At 44.3% G+C, this 21,539-nt stretch overlaps 1 protein-coding gene across 2 annotated transcripts in view; it reads left to right on the top strand.

Annotated features, from left to right (window-relative positions):
• The window catches only part of TNFAIP8 (TNF alpha induced protein 8), a 251,615-nt gene that overhangs the window by 124,672 nt on the left and 105,404 nt on the right, over positions 1-21,539 (top strand). Inside the window, exon 1 of one of the 2 annotated variants that reach the window (XM_029570921.1) lies at positions 1,150-1,248. The exons of the other annotated variant lie outside the window; for it this stretch is intronic. Within the exon in view, the coding sequence (XP_029426781.1) occupies positions 1,236-1,248 (13 nt within the window). The 5' untranslated portion in view covers positions 1,150-1,235. Of the gene's footprint in view, positions 1-1,149; positions 1,249-21,539 lie in introns of those variants that run through there. 2 annotated transcript variants of the gene reach the window in all.

The following is a 21,539-nucleotide window of genomic DNA, read 5'->3' as shown; positions in this document are numbered from 1 at the left end:
TGGCCCAGGCAGAAGGGACTGCTGCTCAATACAAGCCCAGTAGGGGAGGATGCAGTGGCCTACCCAGGCCCAGCAGGAGAGGAGGAGCAAGGACTCACCTAGCCCTGGCAGCCGAGACTGCAGCTCCGCTGATGCCAGTAGGGGGAAGAGGCAGCATCCCTCCCAAGCCTGGTGGGGGAAGGTCGTGGATGCCTTCAGAGTTCTTATTTCTGCCGAACTTCAGCCAAACTTCTGTCCTCATTGATAACTATGTTAGCTCTGAGTTCTGTCTTGGTTTGATTAGTGGTAGAGTATCTATCTACAAGGCATATATCAATCGGTTGGTTGGTCTCACTGCCATATCTATCTGGCCACCAGATGGCGCCTGAAACAATGGAAGGTGCAATATGCAAAGACAATATGCTCTGTCTGCAAAGTAGTCGCAAACATACACACACAGAAGCTCCTACAAACACACGTACACACACACACATACACAAAGGCTGTCATTAATCAGCCAACCTAAGCAATGCCAGGTCATGTTCACTAATACGCTGTGTCTGTGAAGCCTTCTCTCTCATGCTACCATACAGGGATGGGCAGGCATACACATGCACACAACCTCACACAAGCTTGAAAAAGTGTGCCCAGGCTCACATATATGTGTACGCACGCACGGGCAGAGACATACACACTGATTCAAGCAGACACAAATACACGCACAGGCACAGCCACCCAACCCTGACACACAAACACACATAAAACACAGCCCCCCCCCCCCCCAAACACAGAAAAACACACAAGCATACAAGAGACACCAGACTACCCGATCAATGCCAGGCACTTTTCACTAGGTAGTGTAATGTATTGGCAGCCATTTGGGGCTGCATCCAGTGCCACCATTTAAGATTGTTTCAAATTTGCAATAAAACTACATAGTAAATATAACCTCATATTGTGAAAGCAGACTCCCAGAATAACAAGTAGGGCAGCTTTCAATGTTTGTACACTAAACACACAGTCTGTGTTTGCTGTTGGCGGTGCATGAGGGTTGGTTTTCTGGTGTGAGTAAGCTGTTATATGGGTGTTGGAATTAGCTGGTTTGATAGAGGGAAAAAAAAAACCACCTTGTATAACTTGCACTTAAATAAGACGTGTCCACCGAGGCGACTGGTTAGATCGTCGCGGACTCCTCGGGCTTTCCTTCCCCACCACTGCACGTCTTATCTTGTAGCTTAGCCAACCAGCGGAACCTGATGATGAGGGCAAGTGAGTAAATAAACTGACCTCAAACAATGCTTAATGTTTTCCCATAGCTCGGACTGAATGCCACAATGCCCAGGCTCCTCTTGTTGGCTCTTACAGTCTTCCGCACATAATTCACTGGGTGGATAGATGTCCTGGAGACAGAGGAAGATTTTCTACAGCAGCAAGGTGTCACGTTGATGATCAGCACCTGCTGGCTTAACTTGGGTGGAAAAGGAGGGAAATCTTAATGCTGCTTAATTGCTTTTCTTGTTTTAACAAATACAGGGCTAGGTGTACAATTGGGTTTGCCCTATTTTGTGTCTATGGGAAAAAGGCTTAGATAAGTTTGATAGTCATCTCTCTCTCTCCCCATTCATGCGCACACACATATATACATTTTATCTCTATATACAGATAGTTAGATATATACAATTTGCCAGGCTTGGGTTTTGGTCTCTCTATTGCACTAAAAACAAAAGCAGGTTTGTACTGCCTTTGCATTGATTTTGGTTTGTTTGCGCATACTTTTGTTATCCCACCCAAAACTCTCCCTTAGGACTCGTAATTAAGGAATACAATTGAAATGCAGTCGGCTTTCTCCGTGATTCCCGCGGGTGGGCCCGTGCACATGCCGCTTCTGAACACCATTCAGCGCCTCTGCAGGGAAAAGTGCACCTGCTATTGCTTTTGCCCCTACGATAAATGCATGCATTGCCTCTTATGTGGTGGAGAAGAGGCGTGGCCTGGGGGCACGTATGCTGTTTTGCCCCTGTCGGTTGTAATAGACCTTTACATTAGTTCATTATAAAATGAATTAGTCCCAAAGACACGTTCTCTATCACAAATCTTTGGTTTGCAGCTGAGGATGTGTTTTTCTTACGAGTCCAGAACTGAGGAGTTTCTGCACGTTTCTTCCTTTAGACCAAGGTGAGAATTGGCATTCAGTTTGTTCAGTGGGGCTGGAAAGGATTCTGGTGTACTCCCACATTCCAGCTGGGAGGAGTTCTCCTTTGCTGAGGACTTCTCTTGGCTGCTATAGCGATGTTGATGTTTCCTCTGTAAAGTGAATCTGCTGTTATGAACGTCAGCTGTTTTACAGCAGGTCCTCTCCATGCCTTGCCACTCTGGGGCAAGCCTTAGGGGTTGAGGATCTTTTTCTTGTTCTCCCTAACTAAGAAAGAAAAATTCCTCAGCCTAATGTTCTTGCCTTTGAAATCTCTGATGTGCAATAAAAATAACATTTTACAGTTCTCGTGTTAAATACGTGGCGTTAGAATCACAGCGCAATTGCAGTTGGCTGGAACACGTGAGCAGGTCTGGTTACTCTCACATAGGCATGGGGGGTCTGAACAACGCTCTATAGATCGATTACCTAGTGGCAAAGCTTCCACCAAAATTACTCATGATTCATTGTAATAAGGGGCGCATGTTGGCCTGTGGTTCTGCGCCAGTTTCTGTGCTTAGACTATTCACCCCTGGTGTAACGTGCAAGGTGACCCCCGAATGAAAATGTTTGCACAGATTGGCGCAGATCCCATCTTAATCAAGGCATTGGCTTTTACTCCCCAGCGCAGAGAGGTTTTCTTAGTGCTGGAAATGTAACTCCTGATTAGAGGTGAGGTAGTGTAAGTCTATAGGGCTGACCCTGGAGTTCGTGGCACCAGGGTCCTGTACTCGGCATTTCCACACAGAAAACAGGATTTAGGTGGGGTTTTGTGCACTCAACCTATGAGTTCAGAGTTTTTGCTTTCGGCTCAATAACTTTTAGACGCGTAACTTGGGCTCTGAACTCATGTTTTCTGCATGCAGCTTCTAGGAGTGCACTTTTTATGCACAGAAATCATTTTTTACACATAACACACTCAGTCCATGGTTGTGCTCTTATAACACATTGTGTTCATAAACCCATGGTTTGAAAGCATTAAGCATGGTTTGTGCATGCTATTCATTTCTTTTGTGTTTCTTTTTGTTTTGTGTTTCTTTGTTCTGTTTGTAAACTTTTGTGTTTCTTTGTTCTGTTTGTAAACTTCTGATGAATTTGCATACTATTAATTTACTGCACCAGGACTTAACTACTTTTTAGCGAGCACATTAAGAACGTGTGCTCTGAAATACAGCGCACATTTTTTTCTTACTCCATTCTTTCTGCAGATCATAAGACCATTGAACAGATACAGAAAGTTTTCATACTGTTGTTTAGTGTAGACCCAAGCCAATGGTACTGGGCTCTGAGAAAGGCACCTCCCCCGACAGAACTCTTTCTCGACGCTAATAAACTGTGAGTAGGACTGCGCCATGAACCCTAATTTTGGTGGCATTAAGATTCAGAGAGGTCGATGCAATAAAGTGCGCTCAACCTAGTGCACAGGTTAACCTGCAGTTGGATGTGCATTTTGGAAGCGCTAGACTTGCACCCGATGCACTATGGGGATAGTGCATCCAAAACGCGCGTCCCAACAAATGCATAGCTAATGATGCTCATCATGTGTAAGTGTCATGTAGATGAGGCTATTAGCTATTACCCCCGATGCAAAAAATTGCTGTGCACCCAACATGCATTTTTTAACATGGCAAATTTAACACCAGCTCTGAAGCTGGCGTAAAGTCTTGTCACGCATCGAGGGATCAACTGAAAAACAAAACTGACTGCTTTTCTGTGGTTCCTCCTACTTAGTATCGTCATGATATTAATATCTGCTCCTGGCGATGACTAAAAATTATTTGAAAATGAAAGGCTTGATGAAAAAACAAATTTGGGGTGCGCACAATCTACTTACATAATATACATGCTCCCTCCTGGCTGTTTCTATGTTGCCAGTAATTTGTCTGCGGCGGGATAAAACAGACACTCGTCTTGAGCGTCCGCTTTCCAAACCCAAGCAACAGCCACGTCTCCTGGGTGCCCGATGCTTTTGAGGGCTAGGGACACGCAATTTATCCCTAGCGCGTCCTTTTTAGTGTGGCAGCTCATTATAATATTGCATCGCGCGGCCAGGAGAGGTGGATGTGCCCGCGTTGAAGAAACGGCGGTCCGGTTTGGACACAAGTTTTTACGTGTGTGATATTGCATGGGCCCCAGAATGTTTTCTCTTCCCGATGTTCCATTGTAACTCGAATTTGTGACTTCTAACACTTTTCCTGTGTGCGGGGGAAAAAAGGGAGTTGGTTGGGGGAGGGGGGGTTTATGCTTGCTGATTTGAAAATGTGATTCTTCAGGTGTATTTTCCCCATCCCCCCGGGGGTGCCCCTTTTTAATACTGCTTAAAGCACGCATGTTGTGAGTCCCACACGTGTTTTTGCAGCCAGCCGGATGAAGTGGTGCATTTTCAGACCGGTCAGGGCAGCTGGGAAAGTGGCTGGAAGCTTGGCCTTCTAGTTTGCATTTCTTTCCCTCTTCTGATCAGCTGCTGCAATCCAGGAACTGGATACAAAACCAAAGCAGAAATGCATTCGGTGGCAGGCGTTGTTGCTTTGCCTGCTGGGAGACAGCTGAGCAGGAGCCCTGTTTAACACAGCACTGTTGCCCTCTGGCGTTTTGTTTTGGTTTCTGCAGCTTTAGCTGGTGCTCGGGTCTCTGTAGTTAGGTGCTGGGGTAGAGAGCGTAATGTTATTACCGTGAGTCGCTGAATCCGGGTGTCGCAAGCAACTTTACGCCATCTTTTCAAGTGTTTAGGAGAACGAGAGGGAAGGGAATCAAAAATCGTTTTCAGTAGTATAGCTAGATAAAGAAAGCCTTCCGTCCTGTAACGTTTAAGATGGGGATTTTCAGGCGGCCTGCATTGCTGCTAAGTCCGTGGGTACTTTTGAACTGATGTCTTCGCCCCAGTTTTCAAAGCAGAAGTACGCGCAGACTTTTCCTGTGAAAAGTCTGCGCGTTTTTTTTGGAAAATGTTTTTTCCCCAACCAAAACTACACATGTAATTTTGAAAATTCCAAATTTTGTGCTTGCTTTCTTCCCCCGAATTAACCCCCATCCCAGCAACAGCTCCAGTACAATGAGGGTAAAAGTAGGGGGACTGCTGAACGATGCATGAACTTTCACCCACAAGGCGGGCAGTTTTCTGACTCTTGATTTACACTGCTAAAATGCATTTTTACCCACTGAAATCCCTTTGAAAATTGCCCTCTTTATGGAAAGTATTCTGCTGTGTTAAATTTGCAGCATTACCCGGGCTCTTTCTTGTAACTGGCTCTGTTCAGTCCATGTCAAATATGCAGCAATGCAAGCAACAGAAATAAAATGTCTCTCTTCCATAGTTCATTGGTACAATTTTGCTCCTCTGGTTCTAAAATTCCTAATACCCATAACCAGAAGGCAAAATCACAGCATGCACAAAAATGCTCTGATTCAACAAATTGTGTGGCTGTCTCCTGAGGTAGGAAAGGCCCAGTTTGCAGAGTTACAGTATTCCCAGTACAAATTTAACACAGAACCAAAGGTATAAAAAGAAGCTACAATCGGCAACGCAGCTGCCCAGAGGGGAAGCAGGTAATACTGGTCGCTTGGGACCCTTCTCTTTTTTTTAAGCAGAACTTTTTCTCCTATTGCTACACTAATGGTGTCTTAAACCCATACACCATCAAGCATATTGTGGAGAAATATTAGCTGAAAGTCCTGCTTGATTAAATGAGAGCGGAACCTTGCAGATTTCACCCTTGCATTGATGGTATTCCCATATTGGATGTCCTGCAGGCTTGTATACAGCATACATGCTTTTTCTGAAAGTGATGCTTTTGTGTCTGTTCTCAGATTTTTTCATAGAATTTAATGACAAATCTTTCATGTAAACAATAAGATCTGGCAAAAGTTAAGTAAGCTACTATTTCTCTATACTTCCTCTTATTGGTGTTAAAAGCCACAATACTGGATGGACTTGGCAGGTTATTGGCTCACCTGTTTCTTGGGTCTTTTGCTTCCTTTCAGGCCGATTCATTAAAGTCTGCGGGAGAGCGGGCAAACGCCCGCTCTCCTGGCGCGTGCACAGGCCACTCGCATGTGCGCGCGATACAGTATTTAAATGAGGCCCGGCGGTAGAAACGGGGAAAAAGAAGGCGCTAGGGACACTACCGCGTCCCTAGCGCCTCCTTTTTCACAGGAATGGCGGCTGTCAGCGGTTTGACAGCAGATGCTCAATTTTGCCGGCGTCGGTTCTCGAGCCTGCTGACAGCCACGGGCTCGGAAACCGGACGCCGGCAAAATTGAGCGTCCGGTTTTCAACCCGACAGCCGTGGGCTGACTTCAATTTTTTTTTTAATTTTTTTTTTTTTTACTTTTTTTACCCTTCGGGACCTCCGACTTAATATCGCCATGATATTAAGTTGGAGGGTGTACAGAAAAGCAGTTTTTACTGCTTTTCTGTGCACTTTCCCGGTGCTGGAAGAAATTAGCGCCTACCTTTGGGAAGTTGCTAATTTCTGAAAGTAAAATGTGTGGCTTGGCTGCACATTTTACTTACTGAATCGCGCGGGAATACCTAATAGGGCCCTCAACATGCATTTGCATGTTGAGGGCCCTATTAGGTGCTGCGGGTTGGACGCGCGTTTTCCGCCCCTTACTGAATAAGGGGTAAGGGAAAACGCGCGTCCAAGGGCAGGTTAACAGTGCGCTCCGTTGGAGCGCACTGTACTTTATTGGCCTGTTTGGGAGGTAGTAATTCTTTGTTGTGTTTTGCTTTATATTCAATTTTCTTTTTATATATTTGTGGAGAAGATGGTATGCTTGCTACCTTTTAACAATTATTTTCTTGAAACAAAAAAAATTCCTCCTGTAATCTATTCTTTAGGTAGGTATTTGTGCTCTGTTTGTGGCGTCCGTGCAATTCTAGCCTCATTGTCCTAATTCTCCAGAACTGAGACTGAGTCGGTGGGCAGGCTCTCTGCTATTGCTAGGAATCGCCAGGTGTCGTTCAACTAATGAAATTTCTCGACTGAGCAACGTACGTTTTGTCTCTTAATATATACAGTGCCTGTGCATACAGTGATATGGCAGTTGTACCATTTTAAATAGTAATCAAAAAATATTTGTCTCACCAATATAAAATGTGCAGCAGCTTTCTGACAGGTTAATTGTATATGTTACTGTTTTTTGTTTTGAGACCTGGCAGTCTCCTCTTGCTCTTTTGGGCTTCACCTCAATCAGAAATTTAGGGCTGGGATCTGGAGCAATAAGTCTTCATTTGCAACTATCAGGGGATATTCTGCTTCCCTCTCAACGTTTGTCCTCTCCCGCCAGCAGGGGCCCTCAGTGTGCCATGTTCCCTGCTGCTGAGTTGTCCAGAGCCTACGGCTTGGAGGACCTGCTGGTGTCCATGTTCCCTTGCACTGCCACAGGACATAAAACTATCCCTCAAAGTTCAGTACCTCAGCTTGTGTCCAAATCCAGTCCATGTCGTGGCCCTCTTTTGTTCTGCCTCTAGTCTTGTAGTTGGCCTTTTGCTTTGCCTGTTTGGATCTAGTTTTGTGGCCTTTTGGTTCTGTTTGTTTGTTCTTGTACTCTGTCGAAGCTCTTGTTTTGTGGCTCTTTGGTTTTGATTTGTGTATCCTGCTCTTGTGCCTGTTTCCTCACTGGGGAGGTTGGTTCTGGCTCCTAAGAATTGTGTACTTGCCAAGCCAGAAACTGCCCCGTAGAGGCTCCGGAATCCAAATTCCAGGACCTGCATCTGTTTTCAGGAAGGGAGTCAGATTATGCTTCTGGCCATATGCCTGCTCCAGGCTCCACTTCCGGGAATCCAATCCATGCTGCTCCAGACTCCATTCTCAGGAATCTGCTCTCAGAGGCAGCAGAAGCAGCTGTTCCACAGTTTGCTCTGGAGACTCTGTATTCAGCACCGGCAGTAATTATTCTCCGAGGACAAACAAGATGTCAGTTTTCACACATGGGTGACATCATCAGATGGAGCCAGGCCTGGAACTTTGATCTCAAAGATTCTAAGCTTTCAAACATGCCCTGCTGAGCATGTGCAGATGTAGTTATCACCCTGCCCCCTAGAGAGAGCCCCTCAGTCTGGTTTTTTTTTTTGTTTGTTTTTGTAGTATTCAGCTTAGCTCTTTCCTCACAGTTTTTATTGTGATTTTTCTGGAGCTGCAGCTGTTTTTCTTTTCCTTTCGGTAGTTTTTATTTTTTATTTTATTTTCTCTTCTTTTCAACTTTCTGCCAGCTGCATGGCAGGTTAGTCTGCTGTGCAGCCTGGCAGAGTCCGATTTTATTCCTTAATAAATAAATACTGCATCTGCCATTTAATTTCTCTGTCCTCTCCTTGCTCTGTCTGGTTTTGTGTTTTTGTCTGGTGCTGACAGGACTGATGGAATGCAGTCTGTGAGTGAACCGTATGGTCTGCTGAGTATGGGGATTCACCTGAGTTCTACCTGTCCATGTCGTTTCAACGATTGATTGGCATCGATGGAGGTGTGAACAGTGAAGGGATCAAGAAACACACTGTGGTGGGGGAGAGTTCATCCTCCCCACATCCTAGGGAACTAATCTCTATGGGCAGGAGCCTTGGACGACGTAGCCTCTCTTCCTTCCTGCCAGTGCTGGCAGGGCAGTCTTCTTGTGAGAGAGGGTAAGCAGGAGCCTGGGCAAGCAGCATTGCTGCTGTACCATCGGTGCCATGTCTGGTAACAGTTGCCCGTGCACACCCATGCCAGCACACTGATGAGTAGATGTCAGGACCGTGTCAGGGACCAGGACTACCATCGAATGCCATGGTCACCCTTGACGCCATCGAGGTGCCAGGGTTCCCTCAATGCCATTGAGGTGCAGGACTGCCCTCGACGCCGTAAGGGCCATCGCGCGCCATGCATGCTGTCGATTGCTCTGGCTGGGGACAGGAGCCCTTCCATGCTGTAGGCATCGGCAGATGCAGTTGTGTGCCGTAGACGCCATCGAGCTGGAGAAACAGCATCGACCCGAAGTTCAAGTGCCATGGGCCTCAGTGCAGCGGAGTAGCAGCACAGACCTCCATTGCCTCAGGTACAAACTTAGATTGTGAGCCCTCTGGGACAGGGCAATACCTACAGTACCTGAATGTAATCTGCTTTGAAGTGTCTGAAAAATGGAATATAGTTCATTCATTAAATCATATGGGTTGGAATTTAAAAGGGTTAAATGCACCAGACCTTTTTTAAAAAGGCCCGGCGACGCGGGTAAGTCCTGGGGCTTGTAAACGGAGGCGGGGTGTGGATGGGGCAGGGCGGTCCGGGGGCGGGGTCAGCTTCCGGCCATATTTGCTGCTGTGCCAGGCATCGCGCGCCGGCAGTCGGCAGGCTTGAGCAACTTACTTAAGCCCCAGGGCTGAAGTAAGTTTTGTGATTTAAAAAAAAAAAAAAAGGAAACAGTACCTGAATGTAATCCACTTTGAAGCACTGAAAAAAAGTGCGAAAAGCGGAATATAAATCTAAATAAATAATAAAATAATAATAAAATGACAGAAGTAGGAGGGGAAGGGAAGGAGGTGTGGGGGAGTAGGGACGTTCCCTCTGAGGCCGCTCCGATTTTGGAGCAGCCTGGGAGAGATCGGGGGAAGACGGCTCGGCGTGCATAATTGTGCACCCCCTTGCGTGCGCCGACCCCCGATTTTATAACTTGTGCGTGCCTGCACTCGCAAGTTATAAAATCGGGCGTACATGTGTGCGCGCGTATGTTAAAAAATCTACCCCTATATCAGGCAAACATTCTTTTTTAACAAATTTTTAAAATATGTGGAAATTCTCCTAGATCCATATATCAGTTGTGTTAATATTTGTCTTATCACTCAAAAGCACATATCAGCCATCCATATTAAAAAGTCCACATACATTTATTTTGAATTTTTATGTACCGTTCTCCCAGTACCAGACTGACCAGAACAGTGTACAACAGTAAACAAACAATTCATATTAATATAGAATTAAAACAAAATATCATCATAAAACTTTTCTTAATTGTTATCTCCTTGAACAAAGTTCCAGTGATCTCAAATCTCATATCTGTTGACTTCCATCCTGACATCGATGTTTCGATAGAAAAAAATCTCAGTTTCAGGAGACTTTCATGAGACAAGTGGCTGGAAAACAAAATGGTTACTTAAGTGAACTTACATATCAAAAAAGCACCATGAAATAAACCAGTCATGTACCTGAGAAAAAGACATGTGACTGAATACCTTTCATTTAAAAAATCATTTTATGAAAGATATATTTATCCACATTGATGTATAATTCTTTTTTTCAATTTTTTCTTTATTCAATTTTCATTCAAAGCAATTTTCAAACAAAAATACACCATAAGTAATTTTGATACTGTAAAATAACTCATAATATATCCATACATAAACTTAGTATCTCAATTACATCCTATAATTGGGGGAAAAAATCATATATATCTCAAATTACAAATAATATAATCAATAATTGGAGGAGGAGAGAAGGACATTTACTTTCTTATGACCATCTAATTTCCACTTTCTATATTTTTATCTTGCAAAAAAGTTTCCAAATGTAATGGGTCAGAAAAACTAAATCTATTTCCCTGAAAAGTAACATAACATATACTTGGATATTTCAGGAAAAAAGTGGCACCAATTGCCAACAACTTACTTTTCAGGGAAAGGAAATGTCTTCTTTTAGCCTGTGTTGCTCTAGAGCAGTGATGGCTAACCTATGACACGCGTGTCAGAGGTGACTCGCGGAGACGTTTTTGCTGACACGCGCAGCGTTTCATGGACTATCAGGAATTTTATTTTTTTTTTATCGGCTGTGCCGAGCCTTTTTTTTTTCGGCTGCGCCGACCCTTTAAAATTAGGTTTTTAGTATCCACCCACCCTCCGGACCCCTCCACCCCCCAAATGCCCCCGGGCGCAGGGAGGCTCATTCGGCGCAGCGATAGGCAGGGCCGTGGTGAGGCTCACGTCACCACGGCTCGAAGAAACAGATCGCATTTAAACGCGCTGATGCTCCTCCTCCTTCCTGCCTGTGCGGCCCCGGAAGTAAACGTTGCCGGAGCCGCATGGGCAGGAAGGAGGTGAAGCATGAGCGCGTGCAGAAGAGGAGCAGCGCTTGCGCTTACAGGCCGCCGCGAATTCCAAGTCACAGCGGCCCGAGAAGAGGAAGAGGCTCGGTAGCAGGGCCACCGCAGCCCGAGAAGATCAGGGCCGCTGCAGAGCCCATCCTGCGGCGACCCGAGAAGAGGAGGCCCAGAGGTGAGAGAGAGGCTGAGGGTCTGTAGAGGGTGTGTGTGTGTGTATGCGTGTATGAGATGAGTTGAGAGATTGTGTTTGAGAGTGAGGACCTGAATGTTTGCAGAGACAGCATGTGCTTGAGCAAGACAGCATGTGAGAGAGAGAGAGCCTGTGTGTGAGAGTCAGACAGCATGTGCCAGTGAGAGACTGTGTGTATGAATGATTGTATGAGAGAGCATGTGAGAGTGAGAGCCTGTGAGTGTGAGAGAGAGAGAAATGCATGTGAGAGTGAGGACCTGACTGTGTGTTTGAGGGAAGAAGATGGAGAGAAAAGAAACAGAAAAAAAGACAATATAAAAAGAATTGGCAAAAAAAATAAGAAAGGGAAGGTGGAAAAAAAAAAAGCCTGTGAGCAACTAATTAGAAAACTAAGATCAGACAGCAAAGGTGAAAAAAAAAATATAGATTACTTTTTAGTGATTGGCACATGTAATCTTTGGGAATGTGCAAGAATAGCACTTTCTCTACGGATCTCACAATGTACGAGATCAGCATGGAGAAAGTGGAAGCCCACAGGGCCTGCACAGAGGATGCAGCAGAATGGACTTCAGTGCCAGTAGCAGCAATCGGCACCTCCCCAATAGCCATGTGGCAGCAGTGACAGTGGCAGCAGAGGAATGAGAGAGGTTCCAAGGTTGCTGGCAAAAGAGAGGGGGGTCTGCCTTTAGTGTGTGCATGTGAATGAATGGGACTCTGCCTGGGGGTGTATGTGTGTGAATGCATGGGTGCCTGCCTGGGGGTCTGTGTGTGTGAGAATGAATGTGTGCATGCCTGGGGGATGGGGAGGGAGTGGTGTGAAAATGAATGGGAGCTAATAAAAGAAACAGACTGACAGATGAAGTTTGTAACTCTTGCTTGGGCTTGAAGTGTACGAAATACAAACCTTCAATTGAAGATTTAGCCAATGAAATTCAGCAACAAAAAAGTAACTAAGCAGGTGTACATATATTAAAATTATAACTTTGTTATTAATTAGAGCTACAAATATCACAAAATTATGGATTTTTCTAGAAGTGACACACCACCCGAGTTATGCTCGGGTTTTTTATGAATTTTGACACACTGAGCTCAAAAGGTTGGCCATCACTGCTCTAGAGACATCAGGGAATACATATATTTTCTGACCACAAAAACTCAGATCTTTGTGTTTAAAAAAATCTTTAAACACCCTATCCTTGTCAGACTCTAATTGAAAGGATACAAATAGGGTGGCCCTTTTTTGAATAAGATCTATTGATTCTTCCAAAAACGTAGAGACACCTATAGTGGAAGTCTCTGTTTTTTCCCCTTTCTGTTCCCCAGGTCTATCTGGAAAATAAAAGATTTTAGACACCAAAGGAAGATCTTTATCCTCATATTGTAATATATCCCTCTGATATTTCTTAAACATTTCAATTGGAGATAATAGTCTTGTCTGTGGGAAATTGTTAATCCGCAGATTTTTAAATCTTAACATATTTTCTAGTTTTTCCGTTTCCCTATGCAGAACTAGACTATCTTTTATATGTACTGTCCCAGTATCCTCCAATAGTTTAACTTTAGATGTTACTTTTACCAACTCTTCCCTTAAACAGGATATACCCTGTTTTTGTTCTCCTATTTGTAATTTATTAACATTCACAATAGCTGACAGTGATGAATTCATTTGGATTACATTTTCATTCATTTTTGCCATCATTGTCCATATATCCTTTAATGATACATCCTCAGGTGGGTCAAGGGGCCATTGAATTGGCTCCTTTGGCCCTTCTTTGGAATTACTCAATGTCTCTACATCTTGAGAAGCTGCACAGTCACTCCCTTTAGGTGGACTTGCTGATTCCAAATGTAGAAACCCTTCCGGTAATAATGGCATAGGCTGAAGAGGGGATGATGGTCCCATGCCGGGGCTCAGTGAGGCTGAAAACTGACCTCCTGAGGTATCCCCCAATGGCGTCTCACCACGTCTAAAAACGTGGTTGTCCATCAGGCCCTTCGGTGTTATAGGGGAAATTGGGAAGCTTTTGACCTTTCTCTTCCTTCCCATTTTGGGTTAGAAAAGAAAGTATTAACTCTCAAATCCACACACAGTGTTTGGAACTTACCGGCAGGACTTCCAGGCTTCCAGACTTCTCCGGGCTAAGCCGGGCAAAGCCATGCGCCCCTTCCGAGCGCGCGGCTTAGGCGCGCGCCGGCGGCGGCAATGCGCCGCACTCCTGGCGATTTTAAAGCCAGGGACTTACAGTGACGTCACTGACTCCGCCCCTTCAATCGGGGCTCAGCTGTTCCTTTGGGCGCAAAAGTTATGGCAAGTCCGGTTCAGGTCCTGAAACACTGGGGGCCTCTTTCTCTCTCCTCCACAGAGGTTCCCCAGTGAAAACGCCACACTCCTGGCGATTTTAAAGCCAGGGAATTACAGTGACATCATTGACTCCGCCCCTTCAATCGGGGCTCAGCTGTTCCTTTGGGCGCAAAAGTTATGGCAAGTCCGGTTCAGGTCCTGAAACACTGGGGGCCTCTTTCTCTCTCCTCCACCGAGGATTGATGTATAATTTGTATTTAATGTGTGCAATGTTCCATTTTGAAAAGCACAAGCAAAAAAACTTTCAAAAACAGGAAGTAAGCTAAAATACCGACCAATTAATTTTCATGTTCAGTCCAAATCCATTGTTGTTCCAGTCTAACAAGCTGCAGTCCAAATCCCTTCCTCTTATCGAGAGAACCACTCCATCCCAACGACTCGTGATCATGATTCTTCTCAATGAAATGGCTTATCATTGGAGCATCCCAGTGTTGAGTAAAGATACTGGGGTAGATTTTCAAAGGGGTACGTGCGTACCCCTTTGAAAACCTACCCCAAACCCCTCCTGCGCGCGCCAAGCCTATTTTGCATAGGCCCGGGACGCGCGTAAGTCCCGGGGCTTGCAAGGAGGGGCGTGTCGGGGGCGTACCGGGAGTGACGCAGCATTTCGGGGGGGTGTCATGAGTGACGCGGCGTTTCGGGGGCGGCGCCATGGGCGTGGTTTCGGCCTGGGGGCATTCCGGGGGCATGGCCGCGGCCTCCGGACCTGCCCCCGGACCGGAACATGGAGCGCGGCAGCCAGCCCGGCACGCGCAAAGTTACGCCTGCTGGAAGCAGGCGTAACTTTGCTGACAAAGGTAGGGGGGGGTTTAGATAGGGCCGGGGGGGTGGGTTAGGTAGGGGAAGGGAAGTTGCGGGGGAGTGGAAGGAAAGTTCCCTCCGAGGCTGCTCCGATTTCGGAGCGGCCTCGGAGGGAACAGAGGCAGGCTGCCGATTTTGGGCAGCCTTGCGCACGCCGACCCTGGATTTTAATGGATACGCGTGGCTACGCGCGTATCTATTACAATCCCGCGTACTCTTGTTCGCGCCTGGTGCGTGAACAAAAGTACGTGTGTGTGCAGATTTATAAAACCTTCCCCAGCATTTCTATGTTCAATCATATGCTTATGGAACATGGGACGTGCCTTCCCCACATACAGTAGTTCACAAGGACATGCTACTGTATATACTACTTGAGTACTTTTACATGAGCAATATATTTTAATTTCAATGTGTTCATCTTTTAAAAAAACAAAACTGAATCTTCCATAGACTGTGCACATATAGTGCATTTTTCACAAGCATGAAAACTAACAGGGTCAGCTTGCACAGTGGAGCTCCCATCTTGAGGAAGGTATGAATTTACCAATAAATCATTGCAGAGTTTGGGGAATAGCCTGAAAAATGGGATATACATGAAAAACTGGCCAACAGTGGACAATAATATGCTGAACCGAAAAAGGCAATACACAGGTTAAATGTCCATCAGCCTGTTTACATGTCAATTGAAGTAGTAAATCTCACTGACTATATAATGTATTTATATATTCTGCTTTCTAGCACTTCAAAGTGGACATCAAAGTAGATAATATTTAGGTACCTCCCTATCCCCACAGGGCTTACAATCTAATTTCGTACCTGAGGCAATAGAAGGTAAAGTGACTTGCCCAAGGTCACAAGGAGCGACAGTGGGATTGGAACGCTGGTTTCCCTGGGTCGTCGCCCGCTGCTCTAACCACGAGGCTACTCCTCCCCTCCAAGTCCTGCTTATAGGCATGTTTAATATTACCGTGTTAGGCATCCCCATTACAGAAACTGATGGGCAATAATCAAAGCTTGTTAAATCCCATAGTAGTAAAGCTCAACCGTTTCAACATGCAGGAATGACCCACAGGCCAGTTCTTCTTTCTGATGAGGATAGCTGCTGCTAAAGTACAAAAGGGTATTCCTGTCAGTAGGCTGTCCGAAGACTGAAAATTCAAAACGATCCTCATATTTAAAAATCACAATATTAAAAAATAATACAGCTTCATGATTACGTCAAATTCAACTCACAAATGAGCTGACATAAAGGATGGATACTTTGGGAGCCATACCTTCTATTTGAAGATAAAAGCATTGTTCAAACAAAAAATACATGTTTGGCAAATGCATGCAAGCCAACTCGCATAAAAAACTGGTGGATATTCATTGGTCGCTCTTCATTTCCGTTGTCCACCAAATCACATGCAATGCTGCTTGCTGAGGGATATTGATGTATAAGGAGGCTATGTCTGTAGTCACCATTAATAAATTGGATATTACATTTCTTGTTGTAAATCCTGTATACTTTGTGATGAATTACGAATTTGTTAAAAAAATTTTTTTTTTTTTGCCTGGCATATGGATGCAGTAGGTAAAGTTTTATTCCTGCGTCACCCGTTTGATGCCATTACTTATTTATTAACATTCGATCGGTGATGTGAAATCCACATGATGTTAAATATATATTTTTTAAATTTCTCTCCCCCCTTTGGTGATGTGAATTTGTATTTATTTTGAGTGGAGTTTTCTGCTTAAACTTGACAGCACGGCCGTTACTGCTGATTTGATGCAGCAAAGCAGAGGTGAGAGGAACTGCAATATCCTTGCCTTCTTGTGGGTTTGTTTAAAGGTGGACTGAAGAGTAATTCTGCATTACCAGTAAAAGGTGCTAGTGAGTCTTTATTTGAAATCATTTCATATTGGCAAGAACTGTGTACTTAGGAGGCCTCTGTTAAGGACGGCTGAACTATATAACTTTTTCTGCTTCTGCTGCTGACTGTTGGACATCAAGCTCTGGCAGTCCTGTCACGTGCCAGGAGCTGTGGTTTGTAGACCACTAGGGTTTGTTCTCTTATGTCCCTGCCACACTCTCCAGGTGGGAAATCGCAGCAATGCCCCTTGGAGTTGGAAGGCATGGAGTGTAGTTCCCTTCATCGATGCTAGTGCCAGCGTACCTAGCCTGACTATTACAGCGACAGAAATCAGCCGAGGGGAAGCACACCAAGATTTTCTTTGGAGTGCTGCAATCAAAGACCCTGGCTCCATTGAGCATGACGACTTCTCCCTCCTTTCCGGGGATGTGAGCACTGCTTCTGCAGCATCCCCAGCAATCCAGGGAGCGGAAGACCCGACTCGGAGATTAAACCAGGAATCAAACCCGAGACCTTCTGCATGGTAGTGCACAGTACTGGCACTGAGTCACCAGGCTGACCTGCGCTCCACTGTAAAACATCCCCGGTGCCCAGAAAATGTGCCCCCTTTAACCTCCTCACAATGCACCAAGGTGGGCAATTGGGTTTTCCCCCTCCCCCTCCTCCTCTTGTAGTGATACCCGTGGGTACAATCTAGCCTTATGGTGAGTAACTCTGGATGCTAAAAATATTCTTTTACAAAAGAGTGGAGTGGCTTAGGCACCTGTTCAAGTTCTCTCAGGCAGTAAAAAGGTTGGGTTCTGCCCTGAACCCATCCAACAAAGGGCTCCTCGTGCCAGGCAATTGTCTCACTTGCACATGTTGGCTTTGTTATTCATTTTTTGTGTGTTGTTGTCATATGCTATAGCACAACTCTCTTGGTGCATCCACGGCACTGCCTTTAACATTATGGGGAAGGCATGCTAAATAAGCTAGGTGTGCACAGCTGTTCTCATGTACACCCTGTCATTTTGTATTGCTAAATAATCACATCAGAGATGATGATTCAGGCAGATTAGGATAAATAACCATCTCTATAGAGCAGCATTATCCAGAGGGCTGAACTTCAATTGCTCTGAAGAAAGTGTTTTCCAGAATATGTAAAGGAATTAATCATTGATATTGCTGTGTAGCTTACAAACAAAATAACAAGATCTCCACTATCTGTCCTGTGTTTCTGTTTCTATGATAGTAAATACCACAGAACAACTGTTTACTAGAGCAAAGTCTCTAGGATACATCAAGCTACTATCTGTTACTTCTACATTTCTCTGCATTGAGAAAGTTGCTTGCAGACTGTCTCTGAAGTACAATGAAGCCAGTCGGCGTTGCATAGTCATAGACCAGAATTTGTCTGGATCTGTAGCAGAGGTCTTCATTTCCCATTTTGAAGTATCTCAGTTTCAGAAGGCTGTAATAAGTGGCCTGCTGACATTTCTACTGTATTCCACTCCCCATCCCTGACAACATCCCCGCTTACTGGACTGTCCAAATCCCTCATAAATCACCACCTTTGTCAGATACGGCCCAGACAGGGGGAAAGGGGTAAGAGAATTTAAGATCAGCCAGAAGGTTAAAAAAACAAAGTTATTTGTTATCCAAAAAATATATAGTTCTGAAGACTAATAGTATGTACCTGCAGCTGTTAGCCAACTTGTGGTTGGCTTGTTAAGTGGTGGTTTTAATGGCCTAGTTTGTCCCGGGTAGTGGTTCCAAAGGCTATGTCTTACTGCAAATATTGCCATAATGTTCAAGTGTCTCAAACTCCAGGATTCCCTGGGGCGAGGAAAAACAGCTTTCAAGGGCCTTAGCATTGCAAACTCTTAAGTCTCTGTTCAAAGTGATGACAGACAGCAGTGACGAGTGTCCAAGTCAGTAAACAGGAAAAAGCACACTGGAAGCTGACTTGGTTTCCAACAGGGCTTTTACTGAGATGTGCAATATCGAAATGATCTTCACAGCTGGTTGATTTACTTTAAGATGGTACAAGTGATAATGCTTAAACAAGACACTGAAAAGTCACACATTTAAGATGGTAAAGCCAATTGATTCAGTCTTTATTCTGATGTTTCACTCATCCCACTGGTATAGGGCAAGTTTAGTGCTTCCCTCCCAATGTAGGTGAAATATTAAAGATGAAATTCAGTTTAAGATGTTTTATTCACATATACAGTCATTTATCGCCTACCTCTCCATACTCTTTGGCCTCCTTACAATATCTGAATAGCACCAGTTATTCTCCTCTTCTCACTTTCAGTATCAGAGCAATACTGCTGTAACTCTTCTTCTTTCAAAAGTCTCCAGTGTTCATGGGCCCTGTTGGGGGTCACTCCCAACTTCTTTCTCCACTTTCTCCTTCTTCCCCTCTGGATGGTTTTAAGTCTACTACTACTACTGCTGCTACTACTACTACTACTACTTAACATTTCTATAGCACTACATGACATACGCAGCGCTGTACAAACACGCAAAAAGACAAAGAGTTTACAATCCAATAAGACAAACATACAGGACAAAAGATTTGGGGTATTTCATAAAGCAAGACAATGGTTAAAAAGAAAAGAAAGTTACCTAACAAGACTAAAAACACCATCGGGCATAAGATTTAAAAGCGGTTTCAAAAAGGTGGATCTTTAGATGGGATTTAAACATGGCAAGAGAGGGAGCATGACGCACCAGTTCAGGAAGACCATTCCAAGCACACTGCACAGCCCGGTGGAAAGTATGGAGTCGGGAATTGGCAGTAGAGGAGAAGGGCACAGATAGGAGTGACTTATACAATGAGCAGAGTGCACAAGGAGGGGTGAGGAGAGGTAGTGACGGGCTGCAGAGTGAAGGCATTTGTAGGTGAGAGAGAGAGCGGCTTGAACTGTATCCAGGAGTGGTTAGGGAGCCAATGCAGTGACTTCAGAAGAGGGGTTATGTGAGTGTAGTGACTTTGGTGAAAGATAATTCATGCAGCTGAATTTAGGACAGATCGCAGAGGAGAGCGATGGCTTGCCGGAAGACCTGTGAGGAGCAGGTTGCAATAGTCTAAGCGGGAGGAGATGAGAGAGTGGATAAGGGTTCTAGGAGTGTGTTCAGAAAGGAAAGGACAGATTCTGACAATGTTATAAAGAAAGAAATGATATGTTTTAGCAGTGTTTTGCGTAGAGAAGTCATCCTTCTCCTCAGATCCCAATGATCTCCGATTCCTCTTTGATAAAGAGAACCTCTTCTATTGCTGTTAGAACAGAAAAATAGAAAGTAACTGAGTTCCCAGTTAATGGGTACTCAATATCCAAAAGTCTTCATAAAAATGTAAAAAGGATAAAGAGGGTAGAAAGGAACTCCCATATCCAAAATAAAAGGGCCATATAGGCATTACGACTCAAAACAACAGAAAATCAGGGGACAGCCATGGCATGCTGGTACCGAAAAGGAACCAGAAAATCCACAACTTAAGATGGTGAGCAGAATATCTATAACAGGAGCTCACTATGTGCACTCTCCTACATGGGAGTAGCTACTTGCCCACAGTATTTCTCTGTTTCCCCCACACAAATAAAATGTTCTGTATGGTTCCTGCTAGAAGGGAGGGAAATAATACCCACTAACAGGAGCTTTACATAAACAGTTTGGTTATGACAGGAAAACTACATTGATTGACTTCTTTAAATGTGAAATGCAGGCAAAGCTGCCAAATATATGTTAAGAAATATTTCCTAAGATTACTCTTGATTCTACCCCCTTTCAATCTCATCTCATGACCTCTCATTCTAGAGGCTCACCTTCTGTGCATGGAAACCTTTGAGATAGTTGAATGTCTCTATCATATTTCCTCTATCTTGCCTTTCTTCTAGGGTATACATGTTTAGATCTTTAAGTCTATCCCCATATGCTTTAGAACAAAGACCACTGATCATTTTAGTAGCCACCCTCTGAACTGACTCCAATAGGTTTATATCCTTTTGAAGGTGCAGCCTCCAGAATGGTACACAATACTCAAATGAGGTCTCAACAGGGACCTATACAGGGGCAATATCCCTTCCCTTTTTCGGCTGACCTTACCCCTCCCTATGCAGCCAAAAATCTTTCTGGCTTTTTCTGTCACTTTATCCACCTATTTGGCCACCTTAAGGTCATCAGATACAATCTTCTTTCATACCTAGAAGAACTTCACCCACAGTACTGTACTTTTCCCTTGGGTTTTTGCAGCTTAAATGCATAGCTCTGAATTTTTTAGCATTAAATCTTAGCTGCCAGACCCTAGACCATTTCTCAAGCTTTGCTAGACCCCCTCCCTTGCTGGCTGTCTACCCAGATTTTGAGTTTTAATAGAACATCGTTAAGCGTCTCCTCTTACAATTTTCTTGAACCCATGCACTCAGCCAGAGAGGAGGAATAGCCTAGTGGTTAGAGCAGTGGGCTATGACCCACGAGACCAGGGTTTGGGTCCTGCTGTCACTCCCTGTGACCTTGGGCAAGTCACTTTACCCTCCATTGCCTCAGGTACAAAACTTAGATTATAAGCCCTCTGGGGATAGAGAAATACCCACAGTACCTGAATGTAAACCACTGTGATATCTCAGATCTTAATCTGGTAATCAGAGTATCTATAACCAACATTCAATCTCAGATCAAATGTTGGAATATAAAAATAATAAATAAAGATATGGAAGTGTGTTGGAAATGGCTTCACACTGAATGCAATTGGATTGGGTTATACTTTGTACAATGTCATGTAACATCATAGCCACCAGGAATCAATTGGATTCAGTATGTATGATGTAATTTGTGGCACTGTTTTGAACATGTTTCTTAATTTCCAAGTAGTTGGAAATTAAATAATTTCAAATAAGAGAACCTTCAAGTAAAATTTATAAACAGTATGGAGTGAATAATATTTTCTCATGTATCTTTCTGAAACATTATGCAGTATTCTGTAGCTAGAGTTTCCTTTTAAGAATTTCATCTTTCCACACAGGGAGTCCAATTTTATAACAGCTTGCATAGGACGGAGGGCCCACTTGTAGAAAATACACACGGATTTCACCATAAATTTCAAAGTGGGCTTGCACG

Source organism: Rhinatrema bivittatum, chromosome 1 (assembly GCF_901001135.1).
Source record: "Rhinatrema bivittatum chromosome 1, aRhiBiv1.1, whole genome shotgun sequence".
In the NCBI taxonomy this organism is placed as follows: Eukaryota; Metazoa; Chordata; class Amphibia; order Gymnophiona; family Rhinatrematidae; genus Rhinatrema; species Rhinatrema bivittatum.
The sequence above is the reverse complement of the archived record's forward strand: the minus strand, read 5'-3'. Positions and strand labels throughout refer to the sequence as shown.